A 20,837-nucleotide genomic window follows, 5' to 3' on the forward strand; every position below is an offset into this window, starting at 1 on the left:
GCTATTGAAATTTATAGTGTTCTGGCAGGAAAGCATAGCATGATGCTCTAGGAATAAAAACTCCTAGGGGCCTTTTGTTGAAGGCCTAAATGTAATAACTGTCCTAAATGTAATAAAGTCCTAAATGTAATAACATTTGGTCCTAAATGTAATAAAGTCCTAAATGTAATAACATTTGGTCCTAAATGTAATAAAGTCCTAAATGTAATAACAGTTGGTCCTAAGTGTAATTAGCCTCCAATGCAATCGTATAACTCCTTCAGTGCATTGTTGTTACGGCGGACATCCACATTGAGATGTTGAAGTGACAGCTGTTGCACCAAAAACCGCTGACCAGTATACATGTCTCATTACGGGCTCGCTGATACCGATCAGCGTCTTTTTACTTGCTAGACATAAGTCGAGAAGCATTGGCCGAAAACCGTTATACTGATAAAAAAATGGCATCAAATGACAGCTGACAAAATAATGAGTACGCTGACCAAAACCTCTTCATATGTCACTGGCTCAGACTCTTAGGTACAATAAATTTGGAAACATGACGAGCCAGACGTTCTTAGCAACCGAAAAAAGAGCTTTGGATCCTGCTGAGATCGAGGAGTTTTACTCCACGATCTCAGCTTGACGTCCAGCAGCTTGCAACATTCCATTGTAACAATATCCCTGCTACTGATCATTTATGTTACGCTGAAAGTGCGAACTTTCGCGCGAGCGTGTTATAATCCTGAAACGAGAGTGTGCGTTTATAATTAAAATTTCTATTTTGGTAATTAAAAACGTGTCAGTGAATGTATGCCACGTTTGGAGTGAATGACGTATTTTGGCTCTTTGATTTTTATCAATAGGCCGGGAACAAAAGCGAAAGCGGACGAGCCGACTTTATTTGCTGACTTTCCAAGTCAGCTTTCCTTTTCTGAAACCGCTCTATTTTCTGGACCGTAAACCGCCAGACAAATACGTACGTGCCAGCAAATCGATACTAAGAAAGAGTATAATAGACCCTTTTTGATGAACGAATCTCGGATTTCGTCATTTTGGGTCATTTTTAACACTCACGCGAAATTCCCCCTTTTTTAAGTCTGCCTGAAATGAACAAGGGACGAACCGGACGCCACGACTTTTGCCTTCGATAAATGCACGCAACACGCTCACGCTACGACTACAAACGAAACGCGTATGTCGATCAAAATGAGAACGTTGCGGAGTTTGACGGCGAAATTTAGCCGTTTAAACCGTGAAGTAGTGCGAATTCAGCATGTTAAATTTTTGATACTGTAAAATTTCGGTTATAAGCCCTTGGCTAATACTAACTACTTAATAACCGGGCGCGAGGGCTTAACTGTAAAAAATTCCAGACTAAGGGATGAAATTTTTGCTTTATGAACCGAGCCTCTGGGCGAGGTCCATAAATCAAAATTTCAGCCCGAAATTATGGAATTTTACAGTAAAGCCCGAGCAAACAAGGTTATTAAGTTTTTTTATAATATGGCTTCAAATAGGTAAAGCGCGTGAAATAGAGTGAACTTATACATTGCCTTTATTTTCCGTCACAATTTCGTCAGGATAATAAAATTCAGAAAAGAAATGTTTTTCAGAACGCATAGTTAAAGAAGAGATACGTTTTTTATTCAATTTCTTGCTTTTTTAACGAAGTTCCTTTCAGCGAAAGTCACTAAGTTCGCTAGGTTTTGTAAACCAAAACCGTGGCGGAAAAAATCTGCTATGCCCGTGGGCGTTTACCGGGGGATTACGGACCGCTAATTAACCAATCTGAGCGCGCGTACTATCACAGCCATATAATAAAACTTTGTAAAGGGTTTTGGGTAGGTTTAGCGGATTGAAAAGCGTTTGGAAACAAGCCATGGTAATATTGATCTAATTCGTTTTTAATTTAAAGTCATATTAAAGTAAAATTTCCAGTTAGCACTGTCATCCAGCAGAGGGGGGAAGCGGGGTTATCGGGGGGCCTATAACCGGATTGTTTTGTCTGCAGGTAGATAATCTAACCAGAATTTTACAGTATACACTTCGGGTCGTTTTACACGGTACGAAATTATCGCAGTGTATTCAACAATTTCCCAGGCTGAAGTCGCAACACTTTATATTTTAAAAGCCAGCCGTCTATCATACTGCATTTTCTTTTATTTCAACCAGTACACGACTGAAATAGGACACATCCAAAGCCCGCTCTCTCCCACCCACTATATGATGCTAAAGTTCCCACTGAGGCAAGCTTTCACACGCGAAGTGAAAACACCTGGTAACGTTATCGATCAGTAGGAATGCCTGCGAGTGTGTTAATCGACCGAACTACATAAGTTGAATAAGTACGCTACGGTTTTCTTTTTTTTTTTTTGAATCATTGGTTCTCGCCCCCTTTTGCTTTTTGTTTTCGGCACCACGTTTCCGTATTACAATTCCATATTATTTGAAATGATCCCCCCCCCCCCCGAAAAAAAAAAAGGAAAAATTGGATGATGAATAAATTTGGAACTTATTGAACAATTATTTGTTTGTTCATTCAAAGAGGGTATTCTTACGTTAAAAAAATAGCCGAATAGCCGCTATGATGGAAAGGGTATTCTGATAATAGTAATGAAAGGTAGCATCGTGAGGGAATAACATCATTTTCCAGGTTCTCCCATACCATAATCCAACAGAAATACTTAACAATTATTCCACGAGTACGCATTGGATATGAGCTGGTAGATAGCCAACCAGAGGATTGAAGTTGGCTATAACCATGTCTTACCCAACACACGCGAACCAAAATACTTATTATGCTATATATCCCAGAAGCACTCAGGCATCTATGCCAGGACTTCAACTTGGGTGAACCAAAGAGGATATATAACACTTGCTAGAACTTCAAAACCATGTGCGAACCAAAGTACTTATTATGTTATATATCCCAGAAGCACTCAGGCATACAATTGTGCCAGGACTTCAAGCTGGGTGAACCAAAGAGGATATATAACACTTGCTAGAACTTCAATATCTTGTGCAAACCAAAATACTTATTATGTTATATATCCCAGAAGCACTCAGGCATACAACTATGCCAGGACTTCAACCTGGGTGAACCAAAGAGGATATATTACACTTGCTAGAACTTCAAAATCATGTGCGAACCAAAGTACTTATTATGTTATATATCCCAGAAGCACTCAGGCATACAATTATGCCAGGACTTCAACCTGGGTGAACCAGAGAGGATATATAACACTTGCTAGAACTTCGATACCATGTGCGAACCAAAAGTACTGCTCATGTTATATATCCCAGAAGCACTAAGGCATACAATTATACCAGGACTTCAACCTGGGTGAACCAAAGAGGATATATAACACTCACTAGAACTTCGATTTACCATGTGCGAACCAAAATACTTATTATGTTATATATCCCGGAAGCACTCAGGCATACAACTATGCCAGGACTTCAACCTGGTTGAACCAGAGAGGACATATAACATTTGAGTGTCTCTACTGGTATTCTGAAGAAATCAAAGATTTATGCTGAAAAAGGAAGATCTCGTAACTGAAGCTTAGGCTTAAAAGTTTATGTAACGCAATGATTTCAATCCAGATAATGAACTAGTAGATCTGCTGAAAAAATGAAAAGTGAACCAGACTTTTCTTACTCGAGCATTGTTCTTTGGTAACATTCCTTAGTTACTTTTCATGTGCAACAATATTGTTTACTTTCCTTATCACACTAAGTCAGTCAATTGCTTCCAGGGCTTGCTTCGGGTCTTTTTTTCTCAGCAGCTGTTCTGCGATATCGCCCATCACTTTAGCCACTTCAACATTCTGGTCCACCTGATCGGCGAATAAAGATGCAAGAGGCACCTGGAACTTATCGCAAACATCGCCGATCAAGGTCCACATATCGCTTGTACTGTCCGGGTTGTCCTTTGCCGGGTCCTGTGTGCCTGAGCTCAGCGTCGATTGACCGCCGTTTTTCACCTCATCTCGAAGGGCCTCTAACTGGGAAAGCACAACTTCAAGTTCAGCCTTAAGCTTAAGATTTTCATCTTGACTCTTCTCGATATCCTCTATGGATATGGCTGACCTTGAATCGACTCCAAATACTGTTTGTACGGGGTCATGAATTTTGTCCTTGTTGTTGTCACGTGTGTCAGTCGCTGTTTGGCAATCTTCATTATCTTGGCCAATATTTAGGCTGTTGATGCCATCAACCAACCAACTGTACTTTTCTTCTTCGCCCGCTTTTAGTTTTTGCCGAAGTATCGCGGAAACAACGCCGAAAGAAGAGGCTATGAATACCTCTTCTTTGTGAACTAGTCGTCGATCCAAGTGCCCGCCATTTTTAAGATTCGAGAGTTGCACTGAGTTAAATTCTTTTGGAAAGCTTGACACCAAAGGGCTACTCGACATGAATTTTCCTACAAGAATGCCGCATATTTTGGAATTCAGGAGATACCAGTCCCTCGAATCGCTCGTGGAGTGCAGCAATTCAGCTCTTCGAATATCGAAGGCATCCATGCCGCACAGCACCTGATCGAAATGAGAACAAATTTCCCGCTATTGCGAGTAATGTCTGAAATTCAACCTCAAGAAAAGTCAAAAGAAAAATCCAGCCCCTCAAAATAAACAGGATTGACGCCATTGGAGGTTGTACACAACGGTGTTAAGGTAATCACCGAACGCCCCGCTGTTGAAACCACAAATCGAAAGCGATGATAGCTACTGAGCCAGATCATGACGTCACACCATAGCAACCAAACCCCACGAATTTTTTAACATCCGGTTTGCTCTGGCTCGTCATGATTGGATAACATTATACATGTGTGATCGGTGATGGACTTAACAAGTCATAAACCAAATTACAAACTTGGACAAGGGAGTCCGCTGACTTGTAGGTCGGACAATTTGCAGGCTGGGCTACAAATTTTTTTTTCTTTCCATGCCTGCATAGACCTTCTTAGCATGCACATTTTGTTTACCAATTCGGATCTCGTAACAGCACTCTAGAGGGTTGTTACTTTAAAATTCTCGAATATCTCCCTGAGTATATGAATATGGACAAAATAATTGTTCTCCTCGAGAGAACAAAAGTGGGACAATTATGTTCTCCTGATCTTGAAATGCCTGCAACAAATCCGACAAACGAATAAGGTATTGCATGTGTCTCCATCGAATCATATACTCAGTGACTTACATTTAACAGGTGTAAATGCAAAGAAGTTACTGACCAGTACATCATCACAAATCACCGGCTCAGATTGCCAATCACAAAACAGACACTTAACAAAAATCTGGTGCATGTCATGAACGAGCTCACTGATGCAAAATTTTTGAGCTTCAAAATTAAAAGGAACGGAAAAAGGTTCCTATGGAAGAGGTAGTACTGCAATTCGAAATAAGCAACAGGTCTTTTTAGCGCATACTTGTTGCTCGATTACGTTTTATATAAGGCCGGAAACAGTCACACGAGTGATTTATAATGAACATTAAAAATGGTTGTTTATGTTGAAGGCTGTAAATGATGTCCCGGTCCCCAAAAACTCACGTAAAATGTGAGTACAACTAATCGTGTGAGCCGTTTTTTAACGGTATACTAATTGATTTAAAGAATTAAAAAAACGGACTTTTCTTCTACTGAATTAGCACTATGAGAATAACATGCACGTAAAGCGCTTAACTTTCCAGTTTCAAAATAACTGGCAGTAACACAAAGATTTGCCAAGCAACGTTGAATTGATTGGTTGAACTGAGTGTGGAAAAATTCTTGAGTGCGGATCCGACTGATAAACATTTCACGAGCCTGTGAAATATTCCGGCAGTTTTCTTTAAGATCTAGATCGAATGTGGAACGCTAGTGCTTGCATTGATTCAACATGAGATTTATTGTTTTAGCTGTTATGATTTTAGCATTACTAGCATCATTGTGGGATAGGTCTGTGGCCCATAAAGATCGTGAAAACTTCGAAGGGAATCGGAAACCCTCTGTTTTAGCAGACGACGTTCATGAAGCACTGCTTGACCTTGTTGAAGGCAAGGCACAACCACCGGTGAAAGAACGGACGAGAGCAATGCGTGCAGCTGCTGTGCGATACTGGAGAGCCGGCGGAAAGATATCAGTGAAAGCAGACCATGGTGATAAGGCACTTTATTACGAGGGGCGGCGACTGTAAAAATCATCAGAGGTTAACAAAGTAGTGGTTGAGGAATTTGAAAAGACGAAAGGATCTGGTGCGGTGAAGTTGGCTTGCTCACTGAGGGACAACTTTATAGGAGTAAGTCGAGCTAAAATACAAACCATTCTAAACACGGACAAAAGTCATTATCGCCGAAATGCTAAGTTTCTTAATAAGGCGAAGCTGAAACCTATCAGAGCCAGAGATGTTCATGTTAGGCACCAAATAGATTTGATGGATATGAGCAAAAGAGAATCCGTGAAGATGAATGGACATTTTTACAGATACGTTCTAACAGTGATTGATGTTTTCAGCCGTTTCCTTTGGCTTCGTCCTTTGGAAAGCAAATCAAGCCAGGTTATTGCAAGTGAATTGGAATCTATTTATATGGAACATGGATCGCCAGAAATAATACAGTGCGACCAAGGAGGGGAGTTCAAGAAAGCTTTGAAATTACTTTGCGATCGCATGAATATAAAATTGATTTACAGTCGCCCGCGCCATCCCCAATCACAAGGCAAGGTGGAACGTTGCCACAGGACACTAAGATCCAAGATGGAATATGACCTTCAAAAAATGGGTCAAGACGGTGTAAACTGGGCGAAACAGCTCCCTCTTTATCAAAGAATTCTAAATAACGACCCTAAGGAAGTAATAGCTTACAAAACACCATTCGAAATATATTTTGCACGAAAGTGCAACGCCTTTAGAGAGAGCAGATTACAAGACGAAATCCTTCCTAGCGCTGGGAGGGTTCGCCCAACTAACAATGACCGTAATCGGCGTTCCCGGCGAACTTTGAAATTACGAAAGCAAGCAAAAAGAGCCACAAGCAGATGTGACAAGCGGATGCAGCGAGCACAACTTCGCTTAAATCTTCCCTCGGTTTACAGCATCGGAGAAAAAGTGTATATACGTTTGAGAGGGAAACCATCGAATAAACGGCATGTGACGAAGGGTTGTATCGAGAAACGTAAGATCAAGTTGCATACCTATAAGGTTTCATACACCTCACCGCTTTCAGGAAAGGAAGAAAGGAAATGGGTCACCGTGGACGATATCACAAGCATAACACTAGAGCGAGAAAAACAGAAACAAAAATGCGCCAAGCTGTCTAAAAAGAAAAAAAATTGACCACTACAAAAAGTATTACATACCTATGAGAAGAGACGATTATGCAAAGGCTATTGAAGATCAGGGTTTTAAATTGGTCTACAATCCTCTTGGAGATGGCAATTGCCAATTTGCTGCACTATCGCATCAGGCAAAGAGACTAGGCATTTTGAGATCTCCTGAAACCATGAGGAAAGAAATAGTAGAGTACTTAAAAAGTAATCCGTACGATAGCGATGGCTTCCCACTTTTGGAGCATTTGGCAGATGATGAGTTCGCTTGCTGGGACGATTATATAACTCATATGGCGCGAGATGGTACCTATGGGGATCAGATTACGCTTTATGCAGCAGCAAACTTGTATAATATCGATATCCAAATAGTTTCCTCTCTAGGAGTTGGTGGGCAGCATGTGTTCAGTCCGTCAGCAAGTGTTTCAGCAGCTACCGTGTACCTTGGACATCTTGCTGAGAACCAAGGCGAACACTATGTGAGCTTGGAACAAGTTGCGGATCACAACGACGCTAGTGAAAAAGAATACGATGAAAATGACCCAGGAGAAGGAGAAATTCCCGAGGATTATGCGAATGAAATGCACATAGAGCAGGACGTCGTTGATTTTGAAATGGGTGACTCTGACGCAAAAACTGGACTTGACAGTATCGTCGGCATTGGTGACGACACGGACATTGCTACAGATACAGCTAAGGGACTTACTCATGGAAGCCGAACAAACGAGACAGAGTATGAATTGCAAAATGAAGTCGACAATGGTATAGCGAATGATGGTGATAAGCTGATGGAGGTTCAGTTTGTTTCAGATGTAGACATCGACTTATTTGCGGCGAGAGGAGATGACGAATGTCACATTGGAAAACTTCCCAATGAAGTTTTAGAAAAAATCTTAGAAATAGTGTTAGCGTCATCGGCCATCCTGTTTGCTGGTAATGCATGCCACACATACCAAACATTACGTAAAGTTAATACACGATTCATGGCGTCGGTGCAACGTCTGAAACGATTTCTACCAAGGCTTCATGTTTCTGATGGATTGAAGTCTTGTTTAATCAGCGCTCGAAGCCTTCTAAAAAAGTATGGTCCTTTAAGCGGTCTATTGATCGAGCTGAAGAAAATCATTTCTAGTCCAAAGTGGGCTAATGCTTGGCTGGAAGTTCAAGTGGATGAACTCGATTGGTACGTAATCATTGGAATTTTTTGGAAGAGAAATTGACGGCAATTGATGATAAACTAGCATGCTATTGTTGATGTTATCGTTCGTGTTAAAGTCGTTAGTAGTGATGCACCATTTTAGAGCAGTTTGAATGATTTCGCTGTATCACATGTTAATCCAAAAGTATTATTATCAGTAGTGTTACTGAAATTTTGAACATCAATGTTGTTCAGTGTCAAATGATTTAATGAAGCATTTGAGTTCATTTATAAGAATGACTATCTTGATTTATTCAATTTTGAACCTAGGATGTTGCATTTCTAGCCCTCTATGGCTTCACTCCGCCTCGGTAACAGTTCATGTACCATATGACTATAAGTGGAAACTGTTGAGCTATCTTTTTTCATTTATTTATTTATCTATTCATTTTCTCCCCTCACGACGGGGAGAAGAGATGAAGACAAAAAAATGAAATAAAAACTTGAGATTGACTGCGGTATATATTTTTTCCCGATATTTCGGTTCGGGAACTGATGAACCTGTCTTAAGGGGCTAAAGGAAAAAAAAAGAATGGTTCATTAGACCATCAACTGACCATCATGTGTTGAATGCTGTAGCTCAAGAGTTCAATTTGACGCTCGCGTGGAAAAAAAGCCACATGTCGAGACCTGTGATCGTGAAATGGGATAAAATATGATTGGTCAGTAGATATCCAGCTCTGTAAGTCACTTTATCATATAGCTAGCAGTGCCCGCGGGCAAGATGAAGTGAATCCTGTGTTCTGATTGGATACCTGAGCGGGCAAGATAATTCCCTCGCCCGTTCGAGATTCCCCGAATTGATACTGCGCAAGAAAACTCACAAAGTTCGTAAATTTTGGACAATGTCGACATATACTTAGAAAAAATTAAACGACCTCTTGGGTTTATTGTACTACAAAAACAGTTGGCTTTCACTCTCGGCTCTCGAAATAAACAAGTCATTCTTGATTCTTATCAAAGCGAAATCTTTTGCTATACAATGAATCCCTTAACGTTTAAGCCAAGAGAATATAAACTCTCTTGCATTGACCAAGCTTGTTCGGTCAAGATGACTGGATATTAGCCTCGTTCTTTTTCTCCTTTTTTTTGGACCAAGACTTCGTCTCAGTCCCTAAAAACGCAAAAACAAATAAAAAACTCGGCCAATATCCAGCCATTTGACCTCACGCTTGGTCAATAACGCATAGGAATATATTTCATGCAGACTCATACAAATCTTGCAAGGGAAGACAGTACAAAAAATGCACTTCCGAGCCCGGAATTTGTCAGACGTATCGGTCAGTGGACTACCTTTTTCTTGTAACGCGGTTCATAAGGTGTTAACTTCAGCACTGATCACACAAGTTATCGTCAAAATCTGTTTCACTTAAGAGTTTGAGCCAATGATATAAAGAGAGCTCTTGGTCAGCGTTCTCATTGTTTTTGCGTCTGTCAATTTGATGCCAAAAGCACATCAGTATAAGGTTTTGTAGACAATGCTTCTCAACCTACGTCTTTAGCATATAAAAAGATGCTGATTAACATCAGCGAGCCCGCAATATGCCATGAGGATTGGTCAGATGATTCTTTGGTGCAACAGCTGTCACTTTAACATCTCAATGTGGATGTCTGCTATAACAACAGTGCGCTAGCGCAGTTAAACGATTGCATTGGACGCTTATTACATTTAGGACCAAACGTTATTACATTTAGGACTTTATTACACTTAGGACCAAATGTTATTACATTTAGGACTTTATTACATTTAGGACAGTTATTACATTTAGGACTTCAACACCTTTTACATAATATCGGAATGAGTTTTGTTCAAGAATGAGTTTATCTCGGTTGCCACATGATACCAGAGTAAAATTATTCCAAACGAGTCATTTCTGAATGAGTTAACTGAGGTTTTCATTCCAGAAAGAAACACTTATTCTGGACGACCTTTTGTACCTGTATGATGTAAACGCGGTACGACACTCATATCTGTATGAATCCTCTGTAGGAGCGAGGGAAGCATAGAAAAGGGACGTAAATACTTGTTTTTACTACCTGTTTTTATAATCTAAATTATCTTGCATGTCAACGTGGCATGAAATTCATTTCATTCCGGAATGAAACCCATTTTGGCATAATGTAAAAAGTACCTTATTGACGGACCATTAGATTTTTGATGCGGGGTGTGGGGGGGGGGGGGGTCTTTGCACGATTGCACGATTTGTTTTCTTCCATTAAGCCCGTGCTCGATTTATTCGGGGTTATTGCCCAATACCCCCCCTCCCCCCACATCAAAAATCTAATGGTCCGTCCCTAAGATGCTATCTGGTCCTACAACTTTTCCTGTGATGAAAGAATTTGGATATATATGTGTTACTCGCGTTGTTGTTGTTGTTTTTTTTACATTACCGAACGAATTTCAAGTAATAATGCAGAAGGGCCCTTTACCACTGTGTGCTTAATTACGCGTCCCACCAGATGGCGGGAAGCTCACAAAGTGCTCAGACATTAGTATAGAAAACTCCGCCTCTGTCTGGATTTTTGAAAATTTCAAGATTTACAAAAGACAGCCCTTATTGTCTGAGATAAATTGGGAAAAAATAATCATCTGTATGTTGCAAGTTCATATAATTTGTAACAGCAGCAATTGAAATTATTAAACCAGAGGCTGTAGTAGGTAGTTAGGTAAAGTCTGTATTTAAGAGTGGCCCATCCAGGCCCTGAGCTTATAATCCTGGATTTCTCACATGAAGCGATTAGGTATTACTACTCTTCCCTGGACATGATAACAGTACACCCCATGGTTACCCCCCCCCCCCCCCCGACTAATTTCTGGTACCCATTTATACTCCTGGGTGGAGAGGGGTACTGTAAGAGTAAATTATTTTGCACAAAAACAAAACACATGACCTGGCCAGGTTACAAATGCAGCTCTCTTGACCCTGACTCCACCTCACTAATCATAAGGCCACCATGTCTCCACAAGAGGAGAGAGTTCATGCTGAATCCTTTCTCATAAGAAACAACTTTTACCAAACTAAAGTAAAATTCTCTTATTTGATTTTTAAATGAGGAAGCAAAAGAAAAAGAAATATACATATCCCAAAAGTCTGCACACCCCCTCCTCTACTGCCTCCTTCTACTTGCTTTTCTGATGGTAATTTCGTTTCTAAGTATTAATTCACTCTATTTAAGACGACAAGGTAGTTTTTCATTACAAGAAATCCGAGATATCGATTATACTTGACCTCTCCAGGCCTTGGCCAAGAAACAATTATAAAGAAATGAGTGGGATGAAAAATAAATGTTCAAAATCTTCAAGGATCTTTCATTTTCTTGTCAAGATTTTTAGGGGTCTTTTATTTCCTTTCCAAGATCTTTACGGATCTTCAAAATTTTCCTGCCAAGATCGTTCAGGATCTTGGCAGGAAAGTAAAAGATCCTTGAAGATCTTGGCAAGAAAATGAGAGATCTTCAAAGATCTTAACAAGAATTTGGAAGATCCTCAAAGAATTTTCAAAGATCTTTAAAGGATCTTTGAAGTTCTTGTCAACATTTTTGGAGATCCGGACAAGATCTTCGAGGATCTTGACAGGAAAATGAAAGATCCTTAAAGATCTTGACAAGAAAATGAAAGATCCTTGAAGATCTTGACAAGAACTTTGAAGATCCTTGAAGATCCTGGCAAGAGAATAAAATATCCCTGAAGATCTTAACAAGAATTTTGAAGATCTTTAAAGGTTCTCATAACGATCTTGTAGGATCGTTAAAGATCCTTCAAAGATTTTCACCAGGGATGTATCACAACAAGTCAAAAAATATAGAAAGCGCTTGCCGCATCGGCACTTTTTTTCGTTGTTTTGGTAGCCACTTTGGAAATTTAGCCAGGCATTTTAAGGTAGGTAATTCAAATGTGATTTATTGTAGTGTACACGTAAATATGCTAGTCATAAAATCAGCAGTCCACTGTTTGCAACTCTGCAAAATTATCATGATAATATGCGAAACTTTGTTCGACCATTTCCGCTTGTTGACAAGTCTTTCCACTTGATACGATTTTACTCCGGGTTTATATTTCCTTTTGCTTTTATAAGCAATAATAATCTACACGATCTTTACTTCTTACCGATCGTGCCATGTTGTTTTTGCAACCACACCTTCGGGCATGCTCCGTAGAACTTTGAGCCACAGTCAGGGGGTATGGCACTAACGAAATGACTCGGATTAATTGTAATGTTTTCTTTCTTTCATATTGGACTATTTTCTTCTGTCATTTCAAACTAAACTAATAGATAAATATTCGCCACCCAGAATGCCTTCAATGAAAATCACCAACGAGTAGCACTCATGATTTTATGTGGAACAAGCAAATGCAATTAGGCAATCTCATTTCAAATTTTCGTTAAATTTCCGACTCGAGTCATGACGAACAAGAACGAGGAGCATGTGGTTCACTCGTTAATTTATGTAGGAAAAAAAAAAGAGCAAAGAAGACGATCATTTATTCCAAAATCTATGTGCGAGCTGGATTTCAACTTATTTTCATTTTCTACAGGTGTGCTGATAAATATTCAGTTACGCTGTGTTCTTAATATAACCTACATTTTTTCAAAAGAAGTCAAATGATGTGTTAAAGAATTCGTATTTTGATTTGTCGCCTTAAATTTTTCTCTGACTGAAAATACCTGCCAAGTTTTATATCATTTAATAAGCAAGGAGCGTTTTACATCTCCCCTCGAAACATGTGTTTGTGACAACTGCTTCCTCTTTCAATTTCTATAATGCGACAGGATGTAACACGTTGACGGTAGTTTATAATCAAAATAAAAAGGAAAAAGGCTTCAGATTATCTCGTAACACTCAGTTCTCTCGGTTCTCACTAAATATTCTTCTGAAAAAAATGGAGTAAGCAGGGACGCAGCACTTTAGATCGATAACATTTTCATAACTTGCTCTTGTCTGTGATCATATGGTCTAGTGTGTTGTTGCCGGCTCACTTTGCTGAAAGACCTATATGAAACCAAGACCCCACGCCTCATACCGGATTGTCTTTATTTTACAATGTAAAAAGTTTTTCTTTGTTAATACAAACTGGCAATGTTACTGATGGAACACTGCGAGTGGGTGAGACAAAAATCCACTTGGTTTAATTAATTATTTCAGAGCTTACCTTAAAACGACGTTTTCGTCAACTAAGGAGCGTGGAATTCGTCCTTAAGAACCTGTTAAATTTGTAAAATTTTGCAAGACCGAAGATATTTTGATGAGTTCTTCAGAAGGTGACTTATAACAAGAACGGTGTCGAGAGGGTACTCTTTTCCTAGTACTCGACCGCGACAGGATGCAAATGACTCACTTTTTGTTTCACGACCATACTGATGTTTTTACCATTGCGTGACATTCTCAGGAAAACCAAAAGTTGATGATACATTGTGAACTTTCCCGAGGAAATGAGTCATGAATAGTGAATAATACCCGGGTGCGCGTAAATGTGAATTTGGTTGGTGGAATACAATTCAAGCACGTAAAAAATTGACTAATGTTCGTGTAGTGCAATGATTGGGTATGTTCTAGCAGACTTCGGACGTTGTTTTTATGGTAAGTGATGGAACGTGAGTCGTTAGGCATGTAACAGAAAAAGAGCATGACTTTCAGACGGACGAAAATATCGCGTTACTTCACCTTGAGAGAAAAAAACTTAACTTATCTGAACTCACACCACAGGCAGCCCAAGCGGTGACGTACCTGAGTATTTTTAGGAGCTGTGCCGTATTTTGACTCCCCCCACAGGCTCGTCGAATTCAAACAAGGAGTCAAAATACAAGGGAATACTACACACCAATGAATTGTCTACTAGGTTATTTATGATCCAACTGCTTTTTTTTCCGCCAAGTCTTTCTGCTCATTTCTCATAAGGTGGGAAAAGCATAGTGGATAGAGAAGCGCAGCCTACCTGTCAAACAGATTTTTTTACAGAACATAACCAACTATACACATGCGCTATATACATATATTCGCGTTATTTGAACTCTACCTTTTGCAGTTGGATTACAAAATCAAATTATCTCGTTGTACCCCTCACCGATGCAGCACCACAACTTCCTTAGAAACTAAACCCATTTATTCATACGTTGTTAATTACAATGCCTGCAGCTGGTGCGAGGCCAAAAGCAACCAAAATTTACTTAATAGACTGCACTTGGAGTAGAAATCTCCCAAAAACTGAGCATACTTCGTATACACATACCTTAACATTACTAAAATACTTCTCGAGCGCTTCACATAACATTATTCTCTCACTTTCATACGATTTAATTAGCTATACTTTATGTAATTACTTTTATTATTTTGACATTTTTTCTCAGTATTTTTACATGTTTCCTTGTTACCCTAAACGCTTAACTTTTAAGGTAAGTCTTAGAAACACAATCCACAAGCATTCCTCATGTTCGAAATGAGAGAAAACGAGTAGCTCCTAGGACGAGAGTGGGAACCCTGTGATTTTTCTTTCCTTCCAAAGTAATGCGGTTGTAAAGGATGTTCCTATCGTCGTTGAAAAGCCTTTCTCCAAAGAAACTTATTCCCCAACTACGCTCCCTGACACAAATAAAACACAATTCGCTTTTCGGCACAGAGAGAAGTTTATTAACAATACGAACGAAAAGTAAACAACAGCCAATGATGTGCTGAGTAAACCTCTCTGCCACCCTATGACATCACGTAAAATCACTGGGGGTGGGAGGGTAGGTGGGAAGAAAAACAAAACAATACAATACAAAATATCTGGCGTTCGCTTGAGGTGAAAAATGACGTGAAATGAAACACAAAACTCCTGAAGCCTGATACTAGAGGGCGTGTGTTGCGTGTGAATTGCTTTAGGAAAACAAACGTCACGACTCACAGAAATAACAGCGTTGATCTTGTGTGCCCGAGTGATTAAGGTACTAGGTTCCAGGTTAAAGTCCTTTACCCTGCAACTTACTGGATTTGTTCTCGATTGCTCGAGCTCAACTCCTTGCGTGCCCTTTGTCTATAGCCGATTGGTTTGCCTCCGGCCAATTGAGATTTTTAAACTCTACGTCTACCTGCATTGTTTACTGACAATCTGTGTCAGTGGACAAGAACATCCACCTCGTAGGATGTTTTACGGACCAGGTGAAATGAACTATGATATCCAAAGTGAAATACTTTCTAAAAACCTTTCCAGTTTTTGGAAGCTACGTACTCACTCCCAGCATCTGAAAATGGATGTTCATAACTGGTGCCCTATATATATTTCCATGCTTTTTGATATCGACAATTTGTTGTGATATCAAAGTTTCAATCCAGCTTAGTTACTTGTTGTCTTTTCATTGCCTGTCCGACAAACTGTGTAATGAACTTGTGGCCAAAATTTACTTAATGGTCACTGCTTGTGGTCAAAGGTGTAATATCATCTCTTTTGTACCATTCACGGGTCAGATGAGCGAGGCTTACTTTTGGCGAGAAATGTTCGTTAATTTATAGCCAAGTGATTTCATGCTACGTACGAAGCAGAACTTAGCACTCATATGTTTCTCTCATTTTCATATGTTCGCAAGCAAACTAAGCATCAACGACAAAACAGCTTGCTTGAAGACTTGGTTTTCTTGCGGGAGGACGCGCTCTTTTCATTATTTCCTGGAAAGCTTCCGATCTTTCTCATTCTTCTATCCAGAACCCTTTATTTGCGAGAAGTCTGTGCTAAATTCTCGCGGTCAGTGGTCGGCGCATCGTGGTGGCCAAAGCAACCGACAGCCCTGCACTGGTTTACCTGCAGAACGACGCACCTCTTTGTTTTTCCTGATAAGTTCCCGATCTTTCTCAGTCTCGTTTCTTGGACTTGTCCGTTGCTTTTGCAATCGCTCTGAGTAAATTAGAGCCTGAGGCAGTCAATGGGCGAACGTTTATTAAAATCTGTCAATAACCTCCTCTCCAGCAGTCTGCGCACTCGGCCAGTTTCCCGCGCTTTCCTGAACCAGAGCAAAGGCGCCTGAAAACGAGGTAGAAGTTACGTCTACTTGCTAATCTGTTGATTGGTTTATTATCTCGTCTGTTACGTCATCACGACGCGCGAAAATTACAACCCGTCATTATAACTTTCCGTTGGTTGGAGTTAGGCGCTTCATAAGTCATTCGGAGGAAAATTAAAGAAAGTGATGGAAGCAATCAAAGAGATGAGCCCTGTAAACGTGAGTACTATTCGTTGTTAATTTTTTTGTACTTAAGGTGGTTAAAATAAGCTCCTAGCTATATTTCGTCGGACACATTCGGGATTTGTCGTGTGCCAGGCCTTTGGGCTCCTGCATACATAAAGTTGAGTTGTCTTTATATTAGAAGAAAAAGAAGAATTCATATGTGTTGGAAAAGGAAGCCAAGAGACTAAGCGTAGGGAATGAAGGACCAGATGTAAACGCAAGGAAATTTGACGCCAAAAATAAATAACTGAATAATGGGAAAGGGTTAGCTAAAAGTAATATTAAAGCGGAAATAATATATAATAATATATAATAGATAAAATCAACATTTTGCGCGGTGTTTGTAATGTTACTTTTGCGATCACTTAGCTTCTCCTTGAACAAATTCTATGCATCACGCAAGTGTTTTCACTACTGTTTTTCGATTGGACTCATATCCCCAAAACTCAAGTGAAAAGTAACACTGAAATGAACGCGGAGCATGGAAAAAAAAAACGGAGCTGGGAACCAAAAAAACTCCAAAGGGCGGGTACCAAAGCAAGCGCAAGGAAATCCTATTCTTAATTATTGACAGCTACCGCTAACTAATAAACATAAAAGTCTGCCAAATCAAGATGCGCAGAATGAAGAACAATGAGAATTCGGAAAGATTTTGTTGCGGCAAGTGGATCTTTTCACGCGTGAAATGAGAATAAAATGCGCGCGCTTCATTCAGGAGCTAAGTTATCAAGAATCTCAGACTGTAGCAGGTGGAAAGGATACTAGGTAGGTGCGGACAAGGGATAGGCACGAAACGAAATATTTTCAAGACAATATAGCACTATGGAAAACATTGCAAGATGGAATATCTAAACAAGAAGGCTTTTTCCTATTCGTGCAATTGTGCGGTATTTTTGCGCTTACAGGCTGGAGACTTATTTACTAGCGAGGTCCCGTTTATACTGAATTGCTAATCTCATTCGTTATTCTTTTTGTTTGAAATAACTTTTTCAATTTTTGGGGATGATCGCCACCCCTGGCTTAAAAGGAATCTTCCCAAGAAAAGTGTCAGGGCATGGTGTGGACCCTGGTTACGAGTCAAAACACTGTCTTTACAGGGGAGGGGCAGGGAGTAAATTTAAGGCCAAAACATGGCGAACTTCTCTAACGATCCCAATCGATCGTCTGGCAGACGTTATGAAAGGAGGGTATTAGAGAGTATTGGACAGAGTATTTCTGTCCAAAAACGTGAAGGAGAACTCTAAGTGATCGATAGAGAGGAAAGAAATCTTCAGCTGCTCGTTCATTTTCTTCAAACGTTCACTTTAGTATGGCGGCCGTTTCTTTGTCGCATTGCTGGACACTCAATTTATATGGTGAGGGTCTCTTTATCGTAGAAATGCGATAATCTACCTTCTTTAAGAAAGAGCGCAGTTGGATTATTTTACACATTGCAATGGCGCACTTTTTAGCTTATTTTCAACATTTCCCGATTGGAAACTAACTAACCTTGTCTAAAGTGCACTAGATTCTCCTTATTTTCAAACCCTGTTTATCAAATCTCTTTGAGTCTACTACGCATGAACCTACAAGGATTTAACAGCTTTTGGTTTACCAGTCTGTATATTGTGACAGAACTCTAAAGAATTAAGATTTAGTGTGTATATCATACATGAACTACTTGAACCTCTAAAGGAATCAAGACCAGGGTAAATAGTTTCTACTTTACTTTTCTTAAGTGACTTTTCTCCTTTTTAATATGTAAAAAAAGCATTTTATTTTTTTCATTTTAAACTTGACACATTAGCTACCTTAAAGCTAGGAGCCTGTTAAGCACTAGGTTCTTGAGTTTAAATATAGAATTATGTATGCACCGGTTGGCTTCATATGGGGTTTCAAACAAGTGTAGTGCATGCTGTGCGTCAGGAACAATTTGTATCAAAAGAATCAATCATAACATTTAAATATTTTTTTTTTAAGTAATCATTGTCATTAGTATTATAACAGCAAATAAGAAGTTTATTTATACTTTTCTATTTAACAGTTTTCAGCGTTGTTGTAAGGGTATCAAGCAGCCCTAAACAGTCAGGGAAAGATTTTGGTAATAGTAGTGCATCATCTTTAAATGTGTGTGGAATCTTGACATCATCCTATAGTGAAGTGACACCAAGTGAGAGTCTCACTGTAGTCTGTGAGCCTGAGGGAGGAACTCCAGTCCATGCCCCCAGTCAAGAAGGTAATTACTGCTGTTTCATGAGTATGCTCTATTGCAATAAGTTCAGCCATGGTTGCCATTAGCCTTTTGTAACCCAGGTGGACTATTATCCCAATCTGTACTTACTTAGGATAGTTAACTTTTTGTCTTAATGCCGTCTTTGAGCCTGGAGGAGGAACTCCAATTCCAGCTCAGAAATATGAGGCCTCCCCAGCAATCGATGCCCCCAGTCAAGAAGGTAATAACTGCTGTGTAATGAGTATGTCCTATTGCAAGTAGTTCAGCCAAAGGCTGCAGTTAGCCTTTTGTATATTCCAGTTGGAACATTCTCTCAATCTGTTATTACTTAAGATAGTTAACTTTTGTAAAATTTGCCAGTGTTTTAACTCTTTAACTTAAATATCTGAATGTTAATTCTCCCCATTAGCTGCTACACATTTCCTTGTAAATTAGTTATGAGTATTTGATTAGATCAAGGTAAAAAGTTCTACCAGATAAGTTTGAGAATTCTCACTACCTGTTTGCTGGATAATGTGTGAATATTACAGGAAGAAGTAACATGTTAAATAGGGTTAAGCTGAAGAAAGAGTCATTTGCAATTATTATGCATTTGCAGACTCAGTATAAACCTCACCATGAGTGAAATGTAGTTGATGTTGTATTATGGGGAATAATCAAGGAATTTTCTGTGAATGTTTACATATCTACTAAACACAAAAATAAACATTCAAATTGTCTACCATTTGATCTCTTCATAGTGCCTGTTCAGGAGAGCTTTGACCCCCCTGTTGATCAACCTCCCCAGTCCCCATCATCACCTGAGCCCAGTGGAAAGAAGATTGGAAGTAGAAAGTTCAATGGAACTTGCATTTGGTATAAAAGAACCTTTGATTTATTTAATTTTGTATATTCATTCATTAAATTTTATTAATTTTATTTTCACCTTCATTTGCCAAATGATGATGTAGGAGTGTCCTTTGGCAAGTGGTGGCTGTTGATTTTCTTTAGGATAGCCTAAATTATCAGTGGGCAGATCAACAGTCACCCTAGGCCTATAAGAAGGAAAATGTGTAATATAGAATAAATAATGTAGACAGTTAACCTGGTTAACAATCAAGACAGTGGTTAAGAAGTTCAATCAACATGGGCTGATAATTGATTAATGATTAAATGATTTTATTCTTGAATAGAAATCCCGCTGGTTCAGAGGGCAGCAAAAGTCTTCAGCAGTTATGCCAACAACAGAGGACACTGAGAAAGGTAACTTGTAAAATGTAACTTTATTTGTGGTGAAGAAATTAAGGCAATAACATTGTATCATGCTCAGGGTTTTACTGACAGTAAGCTCTTGTATCTGATGAGTATTTTCCTATGAATGATAGATACAATACCTAAAGGTGAAAGGTTTTTTTTTATTTAACCATTTTGTATTGCATGAGATTTCAACTGCAAGGTGTGTGAAAAGTTGTGTGATTGTCTGGGTTGAGATAATTAATGTATGATTAATTTAAGGATTTCTTCTGATTAATTAACTACAGTTGAATTAAAGAGAAAATGTCAGTGTTAAACAAAAATTTTTCAAACCATGCAGACTCACAGGTTGAAGTACATCGCACTACTTTTGAACAATCTCATCTTACTTGTGATTAATATGATGTTAGCTCTTTCTTCACAAAAAGTGGTGAGTGATTGAAATTCCAAGGGCATGAGTGTTTGGTTCATGTAGTTTAAGAAACTAAGTCTTAATAGTGGTATGATAATCTTTTCTGAAAGGAGTTTTCAATATTTCTTTATTCAGATCACTGTGATGAATCAGGCAATGATGTTTTCCTTTTGAACGCTGGGAAGGTACCTTTGGTATCAAAACTCTTCTGGAGGTCAAAATAAAAGACGCTTACTGACAATCTCTGCTCGTAAGTGAGAGTATTTCTTTAATTCTATGTTAATGACTAAACTACAT

General features: G+C 39.2%; 2 protein-coding genes across 2 annotated transcripts in view; one reads left to right on the forward strand and one right to left on the reverse strand.

Moving 5' to 3' along the window:
• Positions 1 to 20,837, forward strand: part of LOC149034792 (uncharacterized) — a 96,554-nt gene that overhangs the window by 71,233 nt on the left and 4,484 nt on the right. Inside the window, exon 7 of the mRNA XM_089194433.1 lies at positions 20,676 to 20,790. Coding sequence (XP_089050559.1) covers position 20,676 — 1 coding nt within the window. The 3' untranslated portion in view covers positions 20,677 to 20,790. The remainder of the gene's footprint in view (positions 1 to 20,675; positions 20,791 to 20,837) is intronic.
• LOC149034799 (uncharacterized) lies at positions 2,125 to 4,786 on the reverse strand. Its single transcript, XM_089194395.1, has one exon. It carries the CDS (start codon positions 4,506 to 4,508, stop codon positions 3,723 to 3,725), a length of 786 nt encoding a protein of 261 aa, XP_089050521.1. The 5' UTR covers positions 4,509 to 4,786; the 3' UTR covers positions 2,125 to 3,722.

The sequence above is a fragment of the Pocillopora damicornis genome, chromosome 14 (genome assembly GCF_964200805.1).
Source record: "Pocillopora damicornis chromosome 14, jaPocDami1.2, whole genome shotgun sequence".
NCBI lineage: Eukaryota > Metazoa > Cnidaria > Anthozoa > Scleractinia > Pocilloporidae > Pocillopora > Pocillopora damicornis.

Excerpts from the sequence above, each read along its gene's own strand:
- LOC149034799 (XM_089194395.1), bottom strand. The coding sequence starts at position 4,508 with ATGGATGCCTTCGATATTCGAAGAGCTGAATTGCTGCACTCCACGAGC.